Source organism: Fonsecaea pedrosoi, assembly GCF_000835455.1.
Source record: "Fonsecaea pedrosoi CBS 271.37 unplaced genomic scaffold supercont1.3, whole genome shotgun sequence".
NCBI classification, from domain to species: Eukaryota; Fungi; Ascomycota; class Eurotiomycetes; order Chaetothyriales; family Herpotrichiellaceae; genus Fonsecaea; species Fonsecaea pedrosoi.
In genome coordinates, this window is record NW_013550613.1 from 2,818,427 (window position 1) to 2,836,706 (window position 18,280).

At 52.3% G+C, this 18,280-nt stretch overlaps 7 protein-coding genes across 7 annotated transcripts; 3 read left to right on the forward strand and 4 right to left on the reverse strand.

Annotated features, from left to right (window-relative positions):
* Nucleotides 1-348: 348 nt before the first annotated feature.
* Nucleotides 349-1,206, reverse strand: Z517_04942 (uncharacterized protein; the record flags this gene model as incomplete). The annotated part of the gene is made up of 2 exons (XM_013430270.1): nt 349-1,052; nt 1,167-1,206. 2 exons carry the CDS (start codon nt 1,204-1,206, stop codon nt 349-351), a joined length of 744 nt encoding a protein of 247 aa, XP_013285724.1.
* A 314-nt stretch (nt 1,207-1,520) lies between these two features.
* On the reverse strand, nt 1,521-2,699 carry Z517_04943 (uncharacterized protein; the record flags this gene model as incomplete). Its single annotated transcript, XM_013430271.1, has 1 exon — nt 1,521-2,699. The coding sequence occupies one exon, from the start codon at nt 2,697-2,699 to the stop codon at nt 1,521-1,523; it is 1,179 nt and encodes a 392-aa protein (XP_013285725.1).
* A 797-nt stretch (nt 2,700-3,496) lies between these two features.
* On the forward strand, nt 3,497-5,440 carry Z517_04944 (uncharacterized protein; the record flags this gene model as incomplete). Its single annotated transcript, XM_013430272.1, has 1 exon — nt 3,497-5,440. One exon carries the CDS (start codon nt 3,497-3,499, stop codon nt 5,438-5,440), a length of 1,944 nt encoding a protein of 647 aa, XP_013285726.1.
* A 754-nt stretch (nt 5,441-6,194) lies between these two features.
* Nucleotides 6,195-8,652, forward strand: Z517_04945 (uncharacterized protein; the record flags this gene model as incomplete). The annotated part of the gene is made up of 3 exons (XM_013430273.1): nt 6,195-6,383; nt 6,445-7,402; nt 8,390-8,652. 3 exons carry the CDS (start codon nt 6,195-6,197, stop codon nt 8,650-8,652), a joined length of 1,410 nt encoding a protein of 469 aa, XP_013285727.1.
* Nucleotides 8,653-11,263: 2,611 nt separating this feature from the next.
* Nucleotides 11,264-12,451, reverse strand: Z517_04946 (uncharacterized protein; the record flags this gene model as incomplete). Its single annotated transcript, XM_013430274.1, has 2 exons — nt 11,264-12,149; nt 12,231-12,451. 2 exons carry the CDS (start codon nt 12,449-12,451, stop codon nt 11,264-11,266), a joined length of 1,107 nt encoding a protein of 368 aa, XP_013285728.1.
* Nucleotides 12,452-13,339: 888 nt separating this feature from the next.
* Nucleotides 13,340-14,080, reverse strand: Z517_04947 (uncharacterized protein; the record flags this gene model as incomplete). Its single annotated transcript, XM_013430275.1, has 3 exons — nt 13,340-13,871; nt 13,924-13,967; nt 14,018-14,080. 3 exons carry the CDS (start codon nt 14,078-14,080, stop codon nt 13,340-13,342), a joined length of 639 nt encoding a protein of 212 aa, XP_013285729.1.
* A 391-nt stretch (nt 14,081-14,471) lies between these two features.
* On the forward strand, nt 14,472-17,036 carry Z517_04948 (uncharacterized protein; the record flags this gene model as incomplete). The annotated part of the gene is made up of 1 exon (XM_013430276.1): nt 14,472-17,036. One exon carries the CDS (start codon nt 14,472-14,474, stop codon nt 17,034-17,036), a length of 2,565 nt encoding a protein of 854 aa, XP_013285730.1.
* Between the last annotated feature and the right edge of the window lie 1,244 nt (nt 17,037-18,280).

Genomic DNA, 18,280 nt, shown 5'->3' on the forward strand with positions numbered 1-18,280 from the left:
GAAAGGATTAGAGAGAAAGGAGGTTGAGGGCCAAGGACACAAAGACGTCCTCTGAGTCCGCAAAAATCTATTCGTCCACCTCAGTCCGGCCAGGACTGGACTGGCTCCATTAGTCTCATTCGTGCTGTCATGAAAGTCATTCGTCAGCTGTGCTTGCAAGCGCATGTTACTTCTGTGCTGTCCTGTGCTGTCCTATCCACCCATATGCCCGAGTTCTCGGTTGTCCCAGTCCACCAATGCACAAACGCCTTCAGTATGCTTTAAGCTCCAGCCACAGACATACTCGAGAAGGTCCGTCACCAGAAGTGCTCGATGGGTATGTATACGACGGGAGTCGTTGTCGTCAGGTCATCCATCAAAACTCGGACCCAGCATGAGAACACTAAACCGCAGCTCCCCGCCGCCCGCCTCTTCCTCTCTCTTCAGAAAAGCCTTGACACCCAATTCCTGACCCTTTGGACTCAACACATCGTCGTCCGGACCCAAGAAGCCTCTCTTCAACGGACCCTTTCTCGACCCGTCCATCTCCCACAGATATCCCTCCTTGTCCTTGACGAACGCGACAAAGTGCAGGTCCACGTCCGCCTCGGCCTGGGGAGCCTCGGTGTCGCCCTTTGCCGCGGCGGTCGCGTGGGCGGCCTCGAGCGTGGGACTGTTGTAGAGGAGATCGGCGCGGTCGGCGGGCTTGAGCGGGAGGGCCTCTTTGAGGAGTTTCTCCAAATCGCTGCCCTCGACGATGTTGGACCGCGCCTCGCCATTGGTGATGGCGTGGAGCAGCCCGATTAGCCCGCACGCGTTGCCGATCGTCTGCTTGAACCAAACCACGGGCTCCTGGTCACCCGACCCCGTGTACTCGTCGCGTGCCGAGTCCTCTTCTGCTCGAAACTTCTCGTACGTTCCCGTCACGGGGAAGACGAGGAGCAGGGCGATGGCCGGCCGGGGGAGGAAGTCCAGCAGGGCCGGTTCGTCGAGGGAATAGACGTCGTGAAATTGCAGAGAGGGGGACAGGCCGAGTTCGTGGACCAGGTTGCTCATCACCTCTGGATTGTTCTCTAGTAACAGCAAGGCAGTTAGTTAGTGGTGGCGTTCGGTAGCAGGCCCCGCTAGGAGACGGGGAGGTGATGGTCTGAGGATGTTTTTTTGGTTCGAAGGGATGGATGACTTACCCAGAGGGACAAACATCTTTTTCTGTGCCGCTGTCGCCATTTGGCTGTTACTGCTGGTAATGTCTCTTCTCACGTAGAATTAGCAGATGGGGAGAGAAAGAGCGAAAGGTGTGTGCGTGTGTGAATGAGGCTCGCAGGCGATGAGACTCAAACATGGAGGGACAGGCAATTGCCGATTGCGTCAATGGCGGGGAGATCCAGGCACCCGAAGATTTTGATTGGCGGAAGCCATCACAGCCTTGCGGAAGCCAGCCTCGGCCTCTTACCTCAGGCAAGGCTGCGAATGCCTCATCCGAAACACCTTTTTTGGTTTGCTTACACTACAAGTGGCCAGAGCTGCACGAAGAGCGCCGTCTAAAAAGTTACTTCAGATCCCTCATAACCATCCCATTGACTCTCATGTTGGAACTTCAACACCTCGTCACCCCATGACCACCATCCGGTAGTCAGGTTTCTCGCAAACAGTTCGAGGGCACTGTACTTTGGAGGTAGCTGCTCTTCCAACAGGGGCTTCAGACAGGGTTTCCGCGAATGCAAGTCCGGCACCGCAGCGATGACCTTTCGCTCGGGCGCCTTAGGAGGTTGACCTTTGCGAAACAACAGCAGAATCTCGTACGGCCTCCGCCAAACTCCGTCAATTTCGCTGACGGGTTCGCCTTGAGCAGTGACCTTGATCCATATCCATTCTTGGTGTAGGTGTAGATCTAGTGCATGCAATGTTTGTAATACCTTCTCGCGGATAGAGGACTTGTTGGTGATCCACAAGGCAAGGATACCTTGCGGGTCGAGGAAATCCCCCGTAAGGCACACTGCTTGTAGAAACGGATCCCGGGCCTGAGCTTCGGACGTTCTGTAAGCATTAGAGTTGCGAACTGAGCGATTGGGCCAAGGAGGGTCCATCAAAATGAGGTCGAAAGCCCTGTTCTCAGGCGGCAGTGCTCGACGGGCTGAGAGGAAAGCGGGAGATCCTTGTTCAAGACTTGCCCAAAGGAAGACAGATCCTGAGGCAACAAGAAAGTCACCAACATGACGAACTTGCACTATCGCAGTTTGCGACACGATATTGTAGACGACGGTACCCTGAAGATCCTCAAGCGAATGAAACTTGGTGCGGCTTTCTGTGGTCGATAAAACCACGGGTACCGCGGTAGAGGAAGGACCAGTGCTCATAGACCATTCCAAATTGCTCGGTTGGGCTGGGGATGGAGGCACGGACGTGTCAGCATGCGAGGTCAAAGCGCGTCGTGCACCGCACCAAAGCTCGCCTCGACCATGCAAATGTGTCCGGATCTCGATCAATGCAGCACGAATCTCGTATTGCAGAGATTCATGGTAGAGTTGCTCCTCGACAGTCGTCGTGTTCAGTATAGCCTCTCGCTTGATCCCCTTCGGCTCTGTGCTAGGGTAGGGGCTTCTCACAGCCAAAGATGATCTAAGCGTGTAGGCGAGGTGCTGCCCCGCGCGGATAGATTGAGGGATGTCGATCAGGGCGACAGTGGCGGCTTGGTTGCGGTAGAGGATCGTCCCCGACATAGTGGGCGTGTCGGGCGTGCATGTGAAACATCAACAAATAATAAATGGAGTTGGGCACTCAAGGCACTGTGGGATTTGCTCGCCATGGTGGGGTATCGTGGATATTTTGATGCTGTTTTGTCTTCGGGTATTTGGGAGAAGGTTGGGGAGGAACTGCGCCCGTAGCGAAACCTGGAAAACCCACCAAAGCCACGGATCGCAGGTCGAGGCTTGGCGATGTGGACGCTAGCCCCTTTTGGGAATGTGTATAGAAAGGGGGGTCTTAGGGGAGTGTAAAATCCATATACTTCCTCTATCCTACTTCATTCTCCCAATGAAAACCCCAAACACAGACCATCATAAGCATCGCTCACAGATCGCCATTGCGCCATGGCCCTCGTCATGGTCTGTGGCCGAGAGCTTCTTCCATTTCATACACCCATGGACCCTGTTATCCGATCTTGTTACCCGGACTGCCACTCCCTTCCCGATCAACCGAAAGTTTGCCAGATGTATCACAACAACATTCCTCCTGGTGGGTCTAAAACTCTTTGCTCGGTGCTCACAGAATGCAGGGACTTTTTGACAGTATTTTCCCCTTGGTTCATCTCCTTTTTGCTGGTTATGATCGACGCTTCCCCTCTATAGTGTGAGTGAACGTCTACCTCAAAGACTCGCATGGCAAGAATCCATTTTTTACGAGATTTGCCAATTGTTCCCTTTCTTTGGATATCTTCAGCTGGCCCTGTATTCCGCATAAACCACACACACCCCCCCATACACACCCTCGTTCTGGTGACTTCTGATGAAAGCATATTATGAGTGATGCTGGTTATATCGTCATCTTACGACAAACTCTTCTCATGGTTCGACATTCTCCACTGGAGCGAGCATCAGACATCCTCGATCCTTATCCAACGAGCCATTCGCCACACTCTCTGACATGGCGAGACAGTCCTGTCAACACTGTCGAACCTGGCAAAATTACCACTGGATCGTTGAGCGATGCGCAAAATCATGCTATCTTGGTTGCCGCACTGGCGTGTGCATGTGTCAGTCTGGTCGTGGTTCTAGTCACCTTACGATGGTTCCTCATCATGCGAAGGAGTTTCCGGCATCGCTTGGTCTTGTATCTCATCATCAGCGACACCTTCAAAGCAATATGGTACTTCGTCTTTCCAATCGTGGTATTCGCCAGAGGCCCAGTGAAGAGCAATTCGAATTTCTGCCAGGCCAGTGGATTCCTGCTCGTGTTTGCAATCGAGGCATCCGACATGGCCATTCTCATCATTGCTCTACACTCCATCCTCTATATTCTCAGACCCGGTAGTACCTTGGGAGAGGGAGGGCTCTATCGGTATCGGCGCTGGACCTATATCATGTGGCTTGGCCCGCCGCTGTTGGCAGCATCGTTAGCCTTCCTGGAGAGTAAGAACGCCTATATTACAGTTGGAACATTTTGCTACCTCCCGAAACGGCCGTTCTGGTATCGCCTCGCACTGTCCTGGGTCCCCAGATACCTAATCATAGCTGTAATTCTGATCATGTATATCTGGATATACATTTACGTCCACATCAAATTTCGAGGTTTCGATAACCTCGGCGCATCGGATTCGTCCTACGAGTCTGGGAGACAACAGTCTTATCATTCGACCAGGTGTCGCAAGACCGAGAGGAGGGCGACTGACCGGGCACCGGCCATGCCCTCGCAAGGTTCAATATCGCATACCCAGAATTCGTTTTTCGAAGCGGCTGTGGCACCAGACCAACGCCAACCCTGGGATGACGTGAATTTTATTACTTCAAGACCGCTACAGAATCTCGCTATTGAGACTCAGCAAGCATCCGAAGGGAGGAATATGCAAGCGCGAGGGAGTGGGTGGTCTGGTGAAACCCAACCGCCTCCAGATCCGCCGCCGCCATCGATCCATGAGCTCCAGGACAACTCAGCGGCACGGCGATCCCTGTCGGTCTCGAAGGACGAGACTCGGGAGACGCCTGCTGTCTACCCGGACGCGTCGACGACGACTTCCCGCGGGCCCAATGACCCGCTCAAAAGGACCAGATTGGCGATACGCAAGCAGCTGCGGTACTTGTTTATCTATCCTCTGGTCTACATCCTCATGTGGAGCTTTCCGTTCGCATCGCACGCTCTGAGCTATAGTACCTACTACGTCAACCATCCTATTTTCTGGCTATCTTTGGTACAGACCATCATGCTTAGTCTTCAGGCCGGTGTGGACAGCATTCTCTTCTCCTGGACGGAAAAGCCGTGGAGGCGAGTCGACTCGAATTCCAAATTCTCTATTCCTTTCCTACGTCGCCAAAGCAAGACGTTACTACAACGTGGCCGTCCAGCAAAACAAACTTGGCCATCTGCAGACGCAGTAGGCATGCCACAACCAACAGCCAGACAGAACCCGCACTGGTGGGAGGCCGAGGGCCGCCGGCGCAACGATAGCGTCTGGCTTGGGACCAGCAGGCTATCCGGCCTCTTTGCCCCTATGAGCACTCGAGCACGATCCAGAAGTCCAGAAAAGGTCAGAAGCCTTTTGCATTCGCGGACACGGAGTTCTGAGCAGGGAGGTGCATTTGTGCCCACGCTTGAGACCATTTTTACGGACCCGCTGGATGCACCGTCAAGGCGGACGATGTCTCCCGTGGCAATGGAAGGGTTAGTGGAAGTGCTCGAGTTGACTTGCAAAGCAGAGCAACGTCTGAATGAGCAGGAGAGTCCAACTTCACAAGTTTCGTACTTTTAAAAGCCCCAGACACAGATTTCGGAGAAAGAAAATAGACCGTTATGCCGTTACGACTCGGTGAGAACAGCCCCGTTTGGCGGTGGAGGGGCGGCTTCGTGATGGATTACGCCGTGAATAAGCGCGGCCCTTGTCATTCGAGCATTATACATGAGATACATGACTTTTGCATGGCTCTTGGTCGGTTCCGAAGGGGAGAAGTCTTCATAAGACACCTTTCTGGGTTATGAGTATTGCATCGCTGTGAGGAGGGATATCTGATTAGAATAATAATATTTCTCACCCAAGGACAAGTCCAAGTTACGAGTCAGAATCAGAGTCAAAGTACCGAGATACCTCGTATCCGTTGTGATATTTCGAGATCCGAGAGGCGAAAATCGCCGAGATTGGAGCGTCCCCGGCATCGGAAGCGGAACCTGGAGGCCCACGAGGCCCTGGAATCTCGGCCTCTTCTCCCCCCCTCAAGCCCCCAATTCTTTCCCTCTCGTGCCTCTCTCATTAATTACTTGTATGTATTACATGTGCCATCACTGGTTGTCGCCCATCGTTGGTCGCTGGTCCTCGCACCATTTTCGACGTCACGAAAATCCCACCTCCCCGAAAGGTTCGGCTCGGCCATCTACTGTTGCCAATTGATCTCTGCCCTCAGATTCCTTCCTCCCTTCGACTATGACTACCTCCTAAAACGCCCTTGTGAATGCCTCTCTCTGCTCTGGGCCATGCAGCAACATCATTACAATCCTCACAATCACCAGAGATGGACAGCCGAGGCGCCTCGAGGTTGCTCGACGAGGCACCTCCGGGCCCGGACCGACGATTATTCCCCGACAACGATGCGTCGATGACACTGAAAAGACCTGCGTCCCAGGCGCAGAAGCCGCTGGATAAACGCAGCCTCGAGTATATTCTTCGCTCGGGCCTTGCAGGTGGATTGGCAGGATGTGCGGTACGTGAGAACGCTGGGTTAGCCACTCTTGTTAGGACATTGCTGATTGATGTAATTCTAGGCCAAAACCGTTGTCGGCCCTCTGGACCGCGTCAAGATCCTCTTCCAAGCTTCGAATCCTCAGTTCGCAAAGTACACGGGCAGCTGGTTCGGCGTGGTGACTGCGATGCGCGATATCCACAAGTATGAAGGGGTACGGGGTTTATTTCGTGGACATTCGGCGACTCTTCTGAGGGTCTTCCCATATGCCGGGATCAAATTTCTCGCCTACGAGCAGATAAGAGCAGTTATCATTCCGGACAAAATACACGAAACACCTTTTCGTCGCTTTATATCGGGGTCGCTGGCGGGCATTACCTCTGTCTTCTTCACCTACCCTCTGGAGGTCATCCGGGTGCGGCTCGCTTTCGAGACGAAGCGCGACTCACGTTCGTCTTTGAGTCGAATCTGTCGACAAATCTACCATGAACAGCCTCCACACCCAGAGCATCTCACTAATCAAAACCCAGTCGCAGCTGCCACGAACGTGGCGCAAAGAGCCGTACCTAAGTCTGGGCTTGTCAACTTCTACCGCGGGTTCTCCCCAACCTTACTGGGTATGCTGCCATATGCCGGAATGTCGTTCTTGACGCACGACACAATTGGCGATATATTCAGACATCCTATCCTAGCACCATACACAGTGCTACGGTCAACATCTACGGCTGCAGCCCCGCCACCAGAGGAAAACCGGTCGAACGTCAAGGTCTACCGGCGCGCCCAATTGAATGCCCCGGCTGAGTTGATATCGGGCGCAATAGCTGGCCTGGTCTCCCAAACCTCCTCTTACCCACTTGAGGTGATCCGACGGAGGATGCAAGTCGGCGGTGCCATTGGAGATGGCCACCGCTTGACTATTGCCGAAACGGCGCGTCGGATATGGCTGGAACGAGGCTGGAGAGGGTTTTTCGTCGGTCTGACCATTGGCTATGTCAAAGTCATACCGATGGTCGCCACGAGTTTCTATGTTTACGAACGCAGTAAATGGTTGCTGGGGATTGGTTGATGTTTGGCGGAGTCCCTGGATCGGGTTTTGGCCAAACTCGTAGAGTTGAAGGCCAACACTGATCTCCCTACAATGTTTCCTTTTTTTTGTTCCTCCCAAAAACAGGGCGCCTGTGAAGTTTCCCTCCTCAGGGACAATGTTGGCTCGCAGATGCCACAGTCTAAGTTGGAAGGAAGAGCAGGCAAAGAATGTCCGAAAGACGCCCGCTCCACGATACCGGGCTGCATAGCCCTGGTAACGACCCGAAACTGAAGCCATGTCGGTGTTGTCGCTATTGTCAGCATCGTGGTGGTTTCTGAATTGGTGGGTCGTGGTTGTATCATATGTGGTCGGTCTCATTTGCACCAACGGTGCCTTTATATACTCTTACATTACAGGTTGTCTGGGCACCCAGGACACAACGTGGGATCAAGCAACTGCTTTACAAGTCGGATTCGGCGTCATTGGCATGCATGGGAGGGCAATGGTCCACACCTACCAAATTCATGTTCGCAAACACTCCAAACAAAATATCCCTTGCATCAAGGTTATAACGATAAACACTTCAAAGATTACCATATCCTCTATCGCCCTATGCGTCAAGTCATCGTCCAAGATGACTCCTCAAGCACTTATTACCCTGTTCTCATTATGACATTCTATGGACCACCAACCTCAGTCGTTATATCAGATGTTCTCCGCAAGGATATCAAACACCATTTCTTCGGCAGCAACCGACTCCCTAATCTATCATGTCCACGAGGATGTCAAACCCCGTACCATTGTCCACGGCCGCCTATATGGTACACCGTGTCACAAGGCGTTTTCCCGTTCCCAGAGAGCACGGCATATTCGTAAATCCCGCGAAGGAATTAAACCAGCAGATGATAGCATCGTACCAGGACAATACGAAGGAAAGGGTAACCAAACCAAAGAAGAGCGCTGCAAGATCCCAGTACCGCAAATACTAAACCATCAACAGCAAAGAAGCCTGCAGGTGAGCAGCAAGGGAGAGAGAAAGAGCTAGACTACCTTCAATGTTACACACCCCGATGTGAAATAGCTATCACCAGAGCTGTCCATAAACTAGCAGCCAAGAAGGAGTTGGATGTGAACTCATCCAGCCGCCTGGCAGCGGAACTGCCGATCTACACCGGCATGATGCGGGTGGCCTTCAACCCAGAGGCTATCAACGTTGACACCAAGGGGCTCTCCTACATCAACCATGACACCGACGCGCGCTAGCTGCCTATGTACACCGGGATGATGCGGGTAGTAATGACCCCAGAGGTTGTCAGCTTCAACCATGACATCAAGAGCCATGTCCACTACACACGTCAGCCACTGGAACGACTCATACCAAGTCATTATATGCTCGGAGGTTGAGGTGGAAGCTCTGTTTGCCTACATCACCCCCAATGGGACCGGTCCTGGTGCTTCGAGACCTCCAGACCCTTCCATGTAGTCGACTCGACATGTCTAACTACTTGGACATACTCTCCACCAGGGCAGCCGTGGATCTCCACCACTTTGACGCACAAAGTGGCCCTGATGACGAGGGGGTGTTCCTTACGCCAAAGCGGCTCGACAAGAATCCAGCACCCTGTCGATCGATGCTGGGTTTCTGTATGTATAGGGAACTAATGATAGTGATGAAGATTATAAATGTAAGTGTTAGGGAGAATCCAACGTGCTTTGCCGGTGGGCGGCGCAGCCCGCGAGCGCAGCGCTGCCGAGAGGGGTTCTCTTTTTTTTTTTGGCTAAATAGGGTAATGGTGAAGCTTTTGATGAACCGACAATTCATGTATCTGAAATTTTGAAGATGGTGGGGAAAGTCAGCCTGCCATGTGATGTACAGCCTTGCTTAGTTATCAAGTACGGTGGATTGTGAAGTGCAGTTTTCAGGGCGGAGCATGGGGACCACTCAGTGTGGGCGAAGTGCACCTCGTAGACAAAGAAGCCCAGCTCATTTGGAGAGGGAACGCTCCAAGCAGGCATATTAGGACATCAAACACCACGCCAGAAACAAGTTTGAGTTATAGACACGACGTCCTCCAGAGTGATAAAGTGGTAAGTTATGGACAAGCGGCCGTGGTGAGGGACTACGCCAGGAATGATTGATGGAGGAAGAATTCTACAACGGTCCTGGGGCACCTGTCAGACTATATATTATCGATTAATTACAGGGGCGTTACTAGCGCCGTTCGGAGGCCATTACATTGCCTTTGTCAACCCTCGCCCTGTCAGTCACATCCTTTTCCACCAATTAAATACTGATGTATACCTCTTCATCACCCTTTCACCACTATCACCACCATCAACATACATGGCAAATCGAAATTCCTCTGGTCCACAAGCACAGCCACAGCCACGGCCAAATATATTTGCCCCGGTAGGATCTTCCTATACCCACACTCGCGCCTATACTGCAGCCAACGACGACGAATTAAAACAAGCCACCAAGCGTACCCAGTACGCGGGCTGAACAAATCAGTGCCATCCCGGACGGCCTCGCACAGGCTCAGCGCCGCCATCGGTGAGCTGAGCGCGACGAGATTTTGAATCGGGGACTCGACAAATTCGATGCTGGATTTGCGGGACTCAATGCCTAAAGTGCAACAATGGACAGGGGTTTGCTCAGATGAACGTGATATTTGACCAACTCAAATGCCTACAGGGCGACAATAGACAGGAGTTCTGGTCAAAATGAACAGGAGTTCGACTCTGCTGAACATGAGATTTGACCAAGTCGACGCGAAAGTAGACGCGAGAGACGCGAGGTCTGATCAAGCGTTTACTCAGAAAGACGTGAGGTTTGACCAAATGAATCACAACCACGACCACAAAGTCGAAACTCTTGCGAATACTCACACTCATACTCATACTTTGGCTCTTTGAACCAAGACCAAGTAAAGGACGAGTAACGGATCCAGTGAGGCCACGAATGATCACCAATCCATTCCAGGGTGTTGAGTTGTGTTGAGTGCTAGGTTTGATTGCCCTACGACGACAACGACGACGTCATCAACACCCGAAGATATTCCTACTAGGAGATCGATGACTAGACGCCTATTTAAGTCTTTCATCAGGTCTTGATCTGAACCGGATTGATTATCCTGCAACCCCCGCTGAGGGGGGCGGGAGGGTCTATCACCACCAGCTTGGTGGACCGCACCGTTGTGGTGGAACAAACCGTGTTTAACAACGTTAAGACGGGCGGCGCCGAGGAAGGGAATGGCCATGGGAATGGGAGGGCCATTGATCAGGCAATTTGAATTTTGGGCGGGACTCTGCTTCAACGTACCCTACTGAGATATGCGGCGTGGAGGGATAGGAGGGCTTCAAATCAATAAAATAAAGTCAATTGAATCACCATCAGAGAATTGATTCCATACCCATACCAAAGAATCTACAAGACTAGTATCACGAAGACACACGGTGTGCGCCGCGTTGAGGGCTCCGAAGGCTATCGTATCAATGAATGATCTTGATGTTGGGCGGGATCCCAGACGGAAACATTACATTATCTTACTTTACTTTGTGCAATGAATGCTAAGACGTGCTTTCTGTCGTTTCTTTTTCTTGTTCTCTTTTAGTCTAGATTGCGAGTCCCAAGTGGTGGTTCTATGGTCCGTGATATTTCATGTACATTCCATCCTGTGGCGTGAGGTATATTGTCTACCTGGCACGCTGGGAAGGGATGGGAAAGGACGCTTCTTGTATCCTTTGCGCAGATGGATCTATCGCGCCGCACAGTGATTTCATTCCTCCCATCTCACAAAGGCTGAGGCTGAGAGGCTAACCGAGAGACATGGCATGGCAGATAAAGCCTCGATCAACACCTCTGCTTCCCCGCTTACTCTCTCCCCAGTCTCTCTTTGTCATCCGCCGTCATTTCATATGCGGGCTTGTACCGTTCCTTCCCGTGTTCGTCCGTGTACCGCAACTTCGGATTCCTGACCGTGTCATTCACTCCTCCTAGACTCGTGTAGCCCGCGTCATACACTTCACAGTACCTCAAGGGGGCGGTCGTCGCGGTACATATGGTGGCTCCTGGCTCTGCAGCTCCTCCGCCCTCGCTCGCGCTGCTGCAGCCGTTCGAACAAGACCCAATGTCCCTGAGATGCGGGGAGCGCAGGAAGCACCAGATCTCCGAAAGGTGCCAGTCAATCACCGGGTGGATGCGCATGAACGGCGGCCAATTGTGGTCGGTCGGGTCAAAGTGTGTCAAATGAGACCCGTGCGGGTCGGTGCGCCGGGTGCCCACGAAGATGGCCTTGATGTGCGGATTGGATGAGAGGTATAGGGCAAAGGCGTCGCGGAAGGTGATGATTGGTTTGTCCAGGGTCTTTTGGTACGAGTTGGTGTGGTTGGTGTTGTTGGCGTTGGTCTTCTTCCCGTTGTTTGAGAGATCACCTCCACCACCTCCCTCTAGTCCTAATGAGTCCACGGGAAGTGGTGGGCCGGGCGGATTGGAATGCGACTTCTGTCTCTTGTCCGGGCCGGGATTTGTGGATATGTGGGTTAAGTCGAGATGGTAGAGGCGCGCAGAATAGTCGACAAAGTCGGACACGGCGGGGAAGGGATCCGGCGGTTTTGCGTAAATCGAGGGAATGGACTTGGGGAACTCTTTCCGCCTGTTCTTGGGTTGCGTGAAATGTATATGGATGACGGCGAGGTACAGGACGAGAAGAACCAGGCAATCTTTGCCCCCGTTATAGGAGAGAGACAGGCTCTCAAATCTATGTTCATAGTGCACAAACAACAGGTCAGATCTCATAAAGACGGAGGCGGAGGGTCGGCGGGGCTAAATTATGGCTCACTCATATTCGTCCAGCGCCTTTTCTATAACTCGCATGGATATTCTCGCTTGCTCTTGTGTTTTCCTCGTCACATCATCTTCAGGAGCGGCCGAGAGGAACGAAGCGACCTGTGCATGGAGAAGGGCACAAACTTCCTGCAACGAGTGGGAGACGGGAGCGGGCGACGAAGGTACATCAGCTTCTCCATTGACCGAGACCGAGGCGAGGGTTCCATTGGTCATGGGGGCTTTGGGCGGCAGCGATGTGGTGTTCATAATGGCGACGACATGTATAGGAGGACGACGTGGTAAGAGACCGGGAAAAGAAAGAGACAGTCCAGTGGACGAGTAGAGCGAGAGGGAGAGAGGGAGGGACCGAGTTTTGCCTCGAAGTTTGAGAAGCCGAAAGAAATCTAGAAATCGGAGAAAATGGATGGTGTGGGGGAATCCCCGGGGCTTTGATACGTACGAGGCTTTCTCTGGCCCGGCCTGTGGCCTTTGAACCCTGAAAGTATTACCCAAGGGTGCCTGGGTGCCACGGGTATTTACGAAGGAGAGTTTGTACTCATATGATCCTTGCCGAGTTACGAGTTCCCAAGGCTGACACGAACTGCTGCCGGGAGGCTGCGTCCCCGTCGTTGACCGAAGCCGGTAGAATAGACTCTGTCACCACCTCTATTCACCACCATGACTTGTTTCCATTGATCCGTCTCGAATCTTAGCCCCACCATCTATTCTCTGCGCCGAGGCAAGTTCATATCCTACCAATAATGTCGTTCAAGACATCAGCAACTTCATCCACGCTTTTCAACACTTGGGACGGGTTCGTAGTCGGCACTCTGTGTGCTTGGACTGTTGAACTGTATTTAAACCACTGTTTTGTCAATGTTGCGGCAGACGATTGGTAGCAGATGGAATTGTACGGTTGTCAGGAAGGTCGTCCATCCTTCACTTCCCAGACTGAAATGTTCATATTCCAAGCATGGCATGCTCATTCCGCCTCTCACGATTGCAAATATCGCCAATTCCCCGTACCCTTCCATCATGCGCCAGTAATCGTGGTACATCAAAGGTCCGCCGCCTCGTTATGTTCATGCCGATAAACAAACCTGTCCCCATCGAGCAAAGCCATCAGCCCAGGACCTTCATCTTCTTTTTCTTCTTGCCCTCCTCGCCCTTTTTGGCGCCCTTCTGGAAATCGCGCCAACTCCCTATTCGCTGCTCTCTGGTTTCCTCCCAATCTTTCTCATGGTCACGCTTTCGCTTTCTCTCCTCCAACTGCGCGTCCTCTTTCGCCTTCTCACGACCCTCTTCTTGCATTCTCGCCTTCATCTGTCGCCGCCTCCGCGCCTCTGCTTCTACCAGTACTTCGACCGTCTTTTTTCGCCATTCCTGCTTGAATTCCTCTGTTTTTAGCTCCTCAGAGTCCACGGTGTACTTGTGCTGTCTGATCAACAGTTGTCTTGCATCTGCGATGCATTCATCAAGGTGCTGACGTTGCTTCTCATCCAGTAATGCAGTTTGTGCTTTCTTGAGCCGGTCAAAGGCTTCCGGGGCTGAAGGATTTTTGGTCTTGTCCGGGTGAATTAGTAAAGACTTCTTGCGATAAACGACCTTGATGTCTGATTCAGGTACTCCCGGTTGGAGGTCTAGTACTGCGTAGCTGCGAATGGGTCAACGGCTGACAAGCGGACCAGGAATGGCACAAAACTTACGCATCGAGTCTAAAGGCATTGAGGATACGATCGATCTCTGCGTCCTGTAACCGATGTCAGCCAAATATTCCTTACGTAGGTCAAGGACACACACCTTGTCATATTCCTTCGCTTCTTTCTCAAGTACATCGAGAGCATCGGACTCATCATTAGCCATGGCGGGCTGATAGTATGTAGCTTACCAATGACTATCAGGATCTTCACCTCTTGGTGACAATCTAAGTGGCAAAAGCGAGCGACTTTATGAGAAGGGGAAGAAATTTTGCCCACGGCACGGAATGCTGATCAGGCGCAGTTACAGTGGTAATTACTTCGTTGGGAACAAGGTGCGACAATGGCGCAGAGACAGCAATACAACAGGACAAGGCGGCCACCAGACGCTCCTCCGCTCTGCTTGATAAGGAAGCTGTTCCGACAAGTGTTGCCGAAGTTCTCCCGTTTATCGATAACACCTCTCATCATGTGACCACAAAATAATTTGAGCCCCAGCCAGTCCTGGCAGAAATCCATTCGTTAATTGTCCCAGCCAAAGTTTTCACATTGCTGCGATGGGGTCCCAGGGGTATCGGAGGGGGACAAAGGGCCCGAGGAAAGATTTTCAGAGGCCTAGGGCACTCAAACGGAAACGAGAAGAGGAAGATCTCGAGGCCCTCGCTCAACGGGTAGCCAACTTCGATCCAAAATCTGCGCCTCCGCCAGAGAACTTCGTCGACCTCCCACTATGTCAAGCGACTCAAGACGGTCTCGCAGCTTCTCACTTCAAAATCTTGACCACCATCCAGAGCAGGACCATCCCGCTGGCATTGCAGGGTGCGGATATCCTGGGCGCAGCAAAAACGGGCTCAGGGAAGACCCTGGCATTTCTGGTACCTGTCCTAGAGAACTTGTACCGCAAAAGATGGACCGAATACGATGGCCTGGGGGCGCTGATACTCTCTCCCACCCGAGAATTGGCCATTCAGATCTTCGAGGTGCTGCGGAAAGTTGGCCGCAACCACACTTTCTCTGCTGGTTTGGTGATCGGGGGCAAAAGTCTACAGGAGGAGAGAGAACGACTGGGACGTATGAACATTCTGGTTGCCACTCCTGGGAGAATGCTACAGCACATGGATCAGACGGCGGAATTGGACATTGGAAATTTACAGATGCTGATATTGGACGAGGCGGACAGAATCATGGACATGGGGTTCAAGCAGACCATCGACGCTCTCCTCGAGCATCTTCCACGGGACAGGCAAACTCTCATGTTCAGCGCTACCCAGACTAAGAAGGTCTCTGATCTTGCTAGACTGAATCTGAAAGACCCCGAATTTGTCTCCGTCCACGAAGCCGCCGATAGCGCCACGCCTACGTCTCTACAACAGAACTATGTCGTCACTCCGCTGGCAGATAAGCTCGATACCTTGTGGTCCTTCATTCGTGCAAACGTCAAAAAGAAGATTCTGGTCTTCCTGAGCAGCGGCAAGCAGGTTCGTTTTGTTTACGAGGCATTCCGGCACCTTCAGCCTGGTATTCCCTTGCTTCACCTGCATGGGCGGCAAAAACAGACGGCGCGGGTTGAGATCACCACGAAATACTCAAACAGTAAATATGTGTGCTTGTTCTCAACAGATGTGGCTGCCCGCGGATTGGACTTTCCTGCTGTTGACTGGGTTGTCCAGGTCGACTGTCCGGAAGACGCTGACACTTATATTCACCGAGTCGGGCGAACGGCAAGGTTTGAGCACGATGGGCGGGCTGTTTTATTCCTTGACCCGAGCGAAGAAGACGGTATGCTGAATGCGCTAGCAAAAAAGAAAGTTAGCTTGGAGAAGATCAATGTGCGGCAAAAGAAAATGCAACAAACCATCCGGAACCAGTTACAGAATATGTGTTTCAAGGATCCCGAACTGAAGTACTTGGGACAGAAAGCGTTCATCAGCTACGTGCGCAGTGTCCACGTTCAGAAGGATAAGGAGACATTCAACCTGAAAAAGCTCGACTTGGAAGCCTTTGCGGCGAGCCTGGGCCTTCCCGGCGCACCTCGCGTCAAATTCGTCAAGGGAGAGGATGCAAAGGCCAAGAAAAATGCCCCGAGACAACTCCTGGCTGCCCTGGAGTCGAGTAGCGAAGAGAGTGATGCTGAAGGCGAGGCGCGGTCAAAACAAAAACGGAATGGTGGTGTCAGGACGAAATACGACCGGATGTTCGAGCGGCGCAACCAGGACGTCTTGGCGGAGCATTACACGAAGCTGATTGAAGACGACCAGGATGACAACGGCAGCGACAACGATGGCGAAAGAATAAAGGCAGAAAACAAGGCCGCTCCCAGTGACGAGGTGGACGATTTTCTCTCAGTGAAACGCCGCTTCGTTGCTGGCGACTCAGATCTCGACCAGGATAGCGACAGCGACTCTTCCTCGGCGAAAGGAAACTCAGACTCCAGAGCTTCCCTCGAACTAAAAACCATCAAACTCTCCACCAACCCGGACGCTCCCGCCCTCAAAATCGACTCGCACCGGCGTGAGAAGCTGCTCGCCTCGAAGAAGAAGCTCCTCAAGTACCGCGGCAGGGGGGCGCACCTCACGTTCGACTCGGACAGCGACACGCCCAAGGACAAGAAAGCGTACCGCGACGAAAGCGAGTTCACGGCGGCCGAGGAGGAGAGACGGGCGTTCTTGGAGCGCGAGGCCGAGAGGGCGAGGGAGGCGGATGCAGTCGACAAGGAGATCGCGAAGGGCAAGAGGCGCGAGAAGAAGGAGAAACGGAAGGAGAGAGAGAGACAGCAGCAGCAACAGCAGCGCATGGAGTCTACTAGGGACGGAGATGTCGAGGGAGACGGTGTCCAACTCGTTCCGTACGAGGGTGATCTCGATGTCGACGCAGAAGACGATGGACCTCTTCGACTTCACTCCTCTGCCGAACCTGAACCCAAACCGAAACGTCAGAGGAAATGGTTCCAAGACTCGCCGTCCACGTCCGACAACGACGATGAGTACCACAATCGGGAGAAGAAGAAGACAAAACGCCCAAAGAAAAACAAGCGCGGCACCACCGCGCAGCAGCATCAGCAACCACAGACGCTGGAGGATCTCGAGGCTTTGGCCACTGGTCTTCTCGCGACTGCTGGGTAGGAGGGAAGCGGAGGAGAGAGAGCTCAGCGAGTACCTATGTGTGTATGCGTGTACATACATATATTTTGTGTGCCGTGCTATGCTGTATCCTTCGATTCCATGGCCGTTTCCTATACCTAGCACCTAGTAAAAGTTGAAGTAAAGCCGGATGATCCATGTTCTACCCATCCATTATCACAGCGAATGAAAAAAAAAAAAAATCCCGCTACGCAACCTTTATGGTTTTTCAAAATGGAAAATTAAATCTGTTTCTGCTTTCTTTATGTGCCCGCCTGCGAGCGGATTAAGCCCCGTTGCCCATTCCCATCATTGTTCGTCCCAATTAAAAGAGGCCGTTACAATCGTATTTCATTCAATCGACAAAAAGGGCCCTCAACCAATGTTCTCTGCGTTCCCAGGGATGGCACATGCCGTGCCATGTTCCCGAGTCGCCAAATACCCTGTTTTATCATCGTTCTCCGGTTCTTTCGCCATAATGGATCCGTCAATCGACAGAGAGGCCGAGATCTCGTTCAGGGTAACGGTCTGTCGTAGCAGACCGTCTCCCGACATGGGTGGTTTGACCGACTTCTCCCTTGCCATTTACTCGAGATGGATCGGTCTGGCGATGGTGCCATGTTTGCGAATGTCTTCTTGTGAGGCTATGTACAAATAACAATCCTGCCACAAAGGAAAAAAAGCTCGTGGATCTTTGCTCGTTGCATCCGGGATATCATATTGTGACAAAGGCCCCCGTCAACTGGGCTTCATGGCACACTAGGCGGGCTGGCCTCGCGATGCTGACCGATTTCATGTAGATTCTATCTTGTACTGTTGACCAATTTGTGTATAGATCGGGTATCGAAAAAGCATCGATATGAGATTCGTTGCGTTCCGGCGGTCGAAAAAAATCGACTTTGGACGCCGCCCAACTTGGTGTGTCTCGTTGTTGGAATTATCCCTCTTTTCGGAAAAAGAGGCAAGTAGGTTTTTCTTCTGCCGTTGCTCATTCTCTTTGCGTCCGTTAGAAAAGGTACAAATCCGTTCCCGTGTCCTGCACGGAGCATCTTTTGTACCCGATTAAGAATAGTTGTACAAGAAATTTAAAAATTGTGAGGAAAAATAGAAGAATATGCTCCAGCTTTACCACCCAGGTGCTCGTTGCTTCATTCGACAAAGGAAAAGGGCCTCGTATGATATGCGCGATCATTGCGATGGTGATTCTTGTGCGTGTCCCGGTCTCGTCATACACGTAAGGGGGCGGT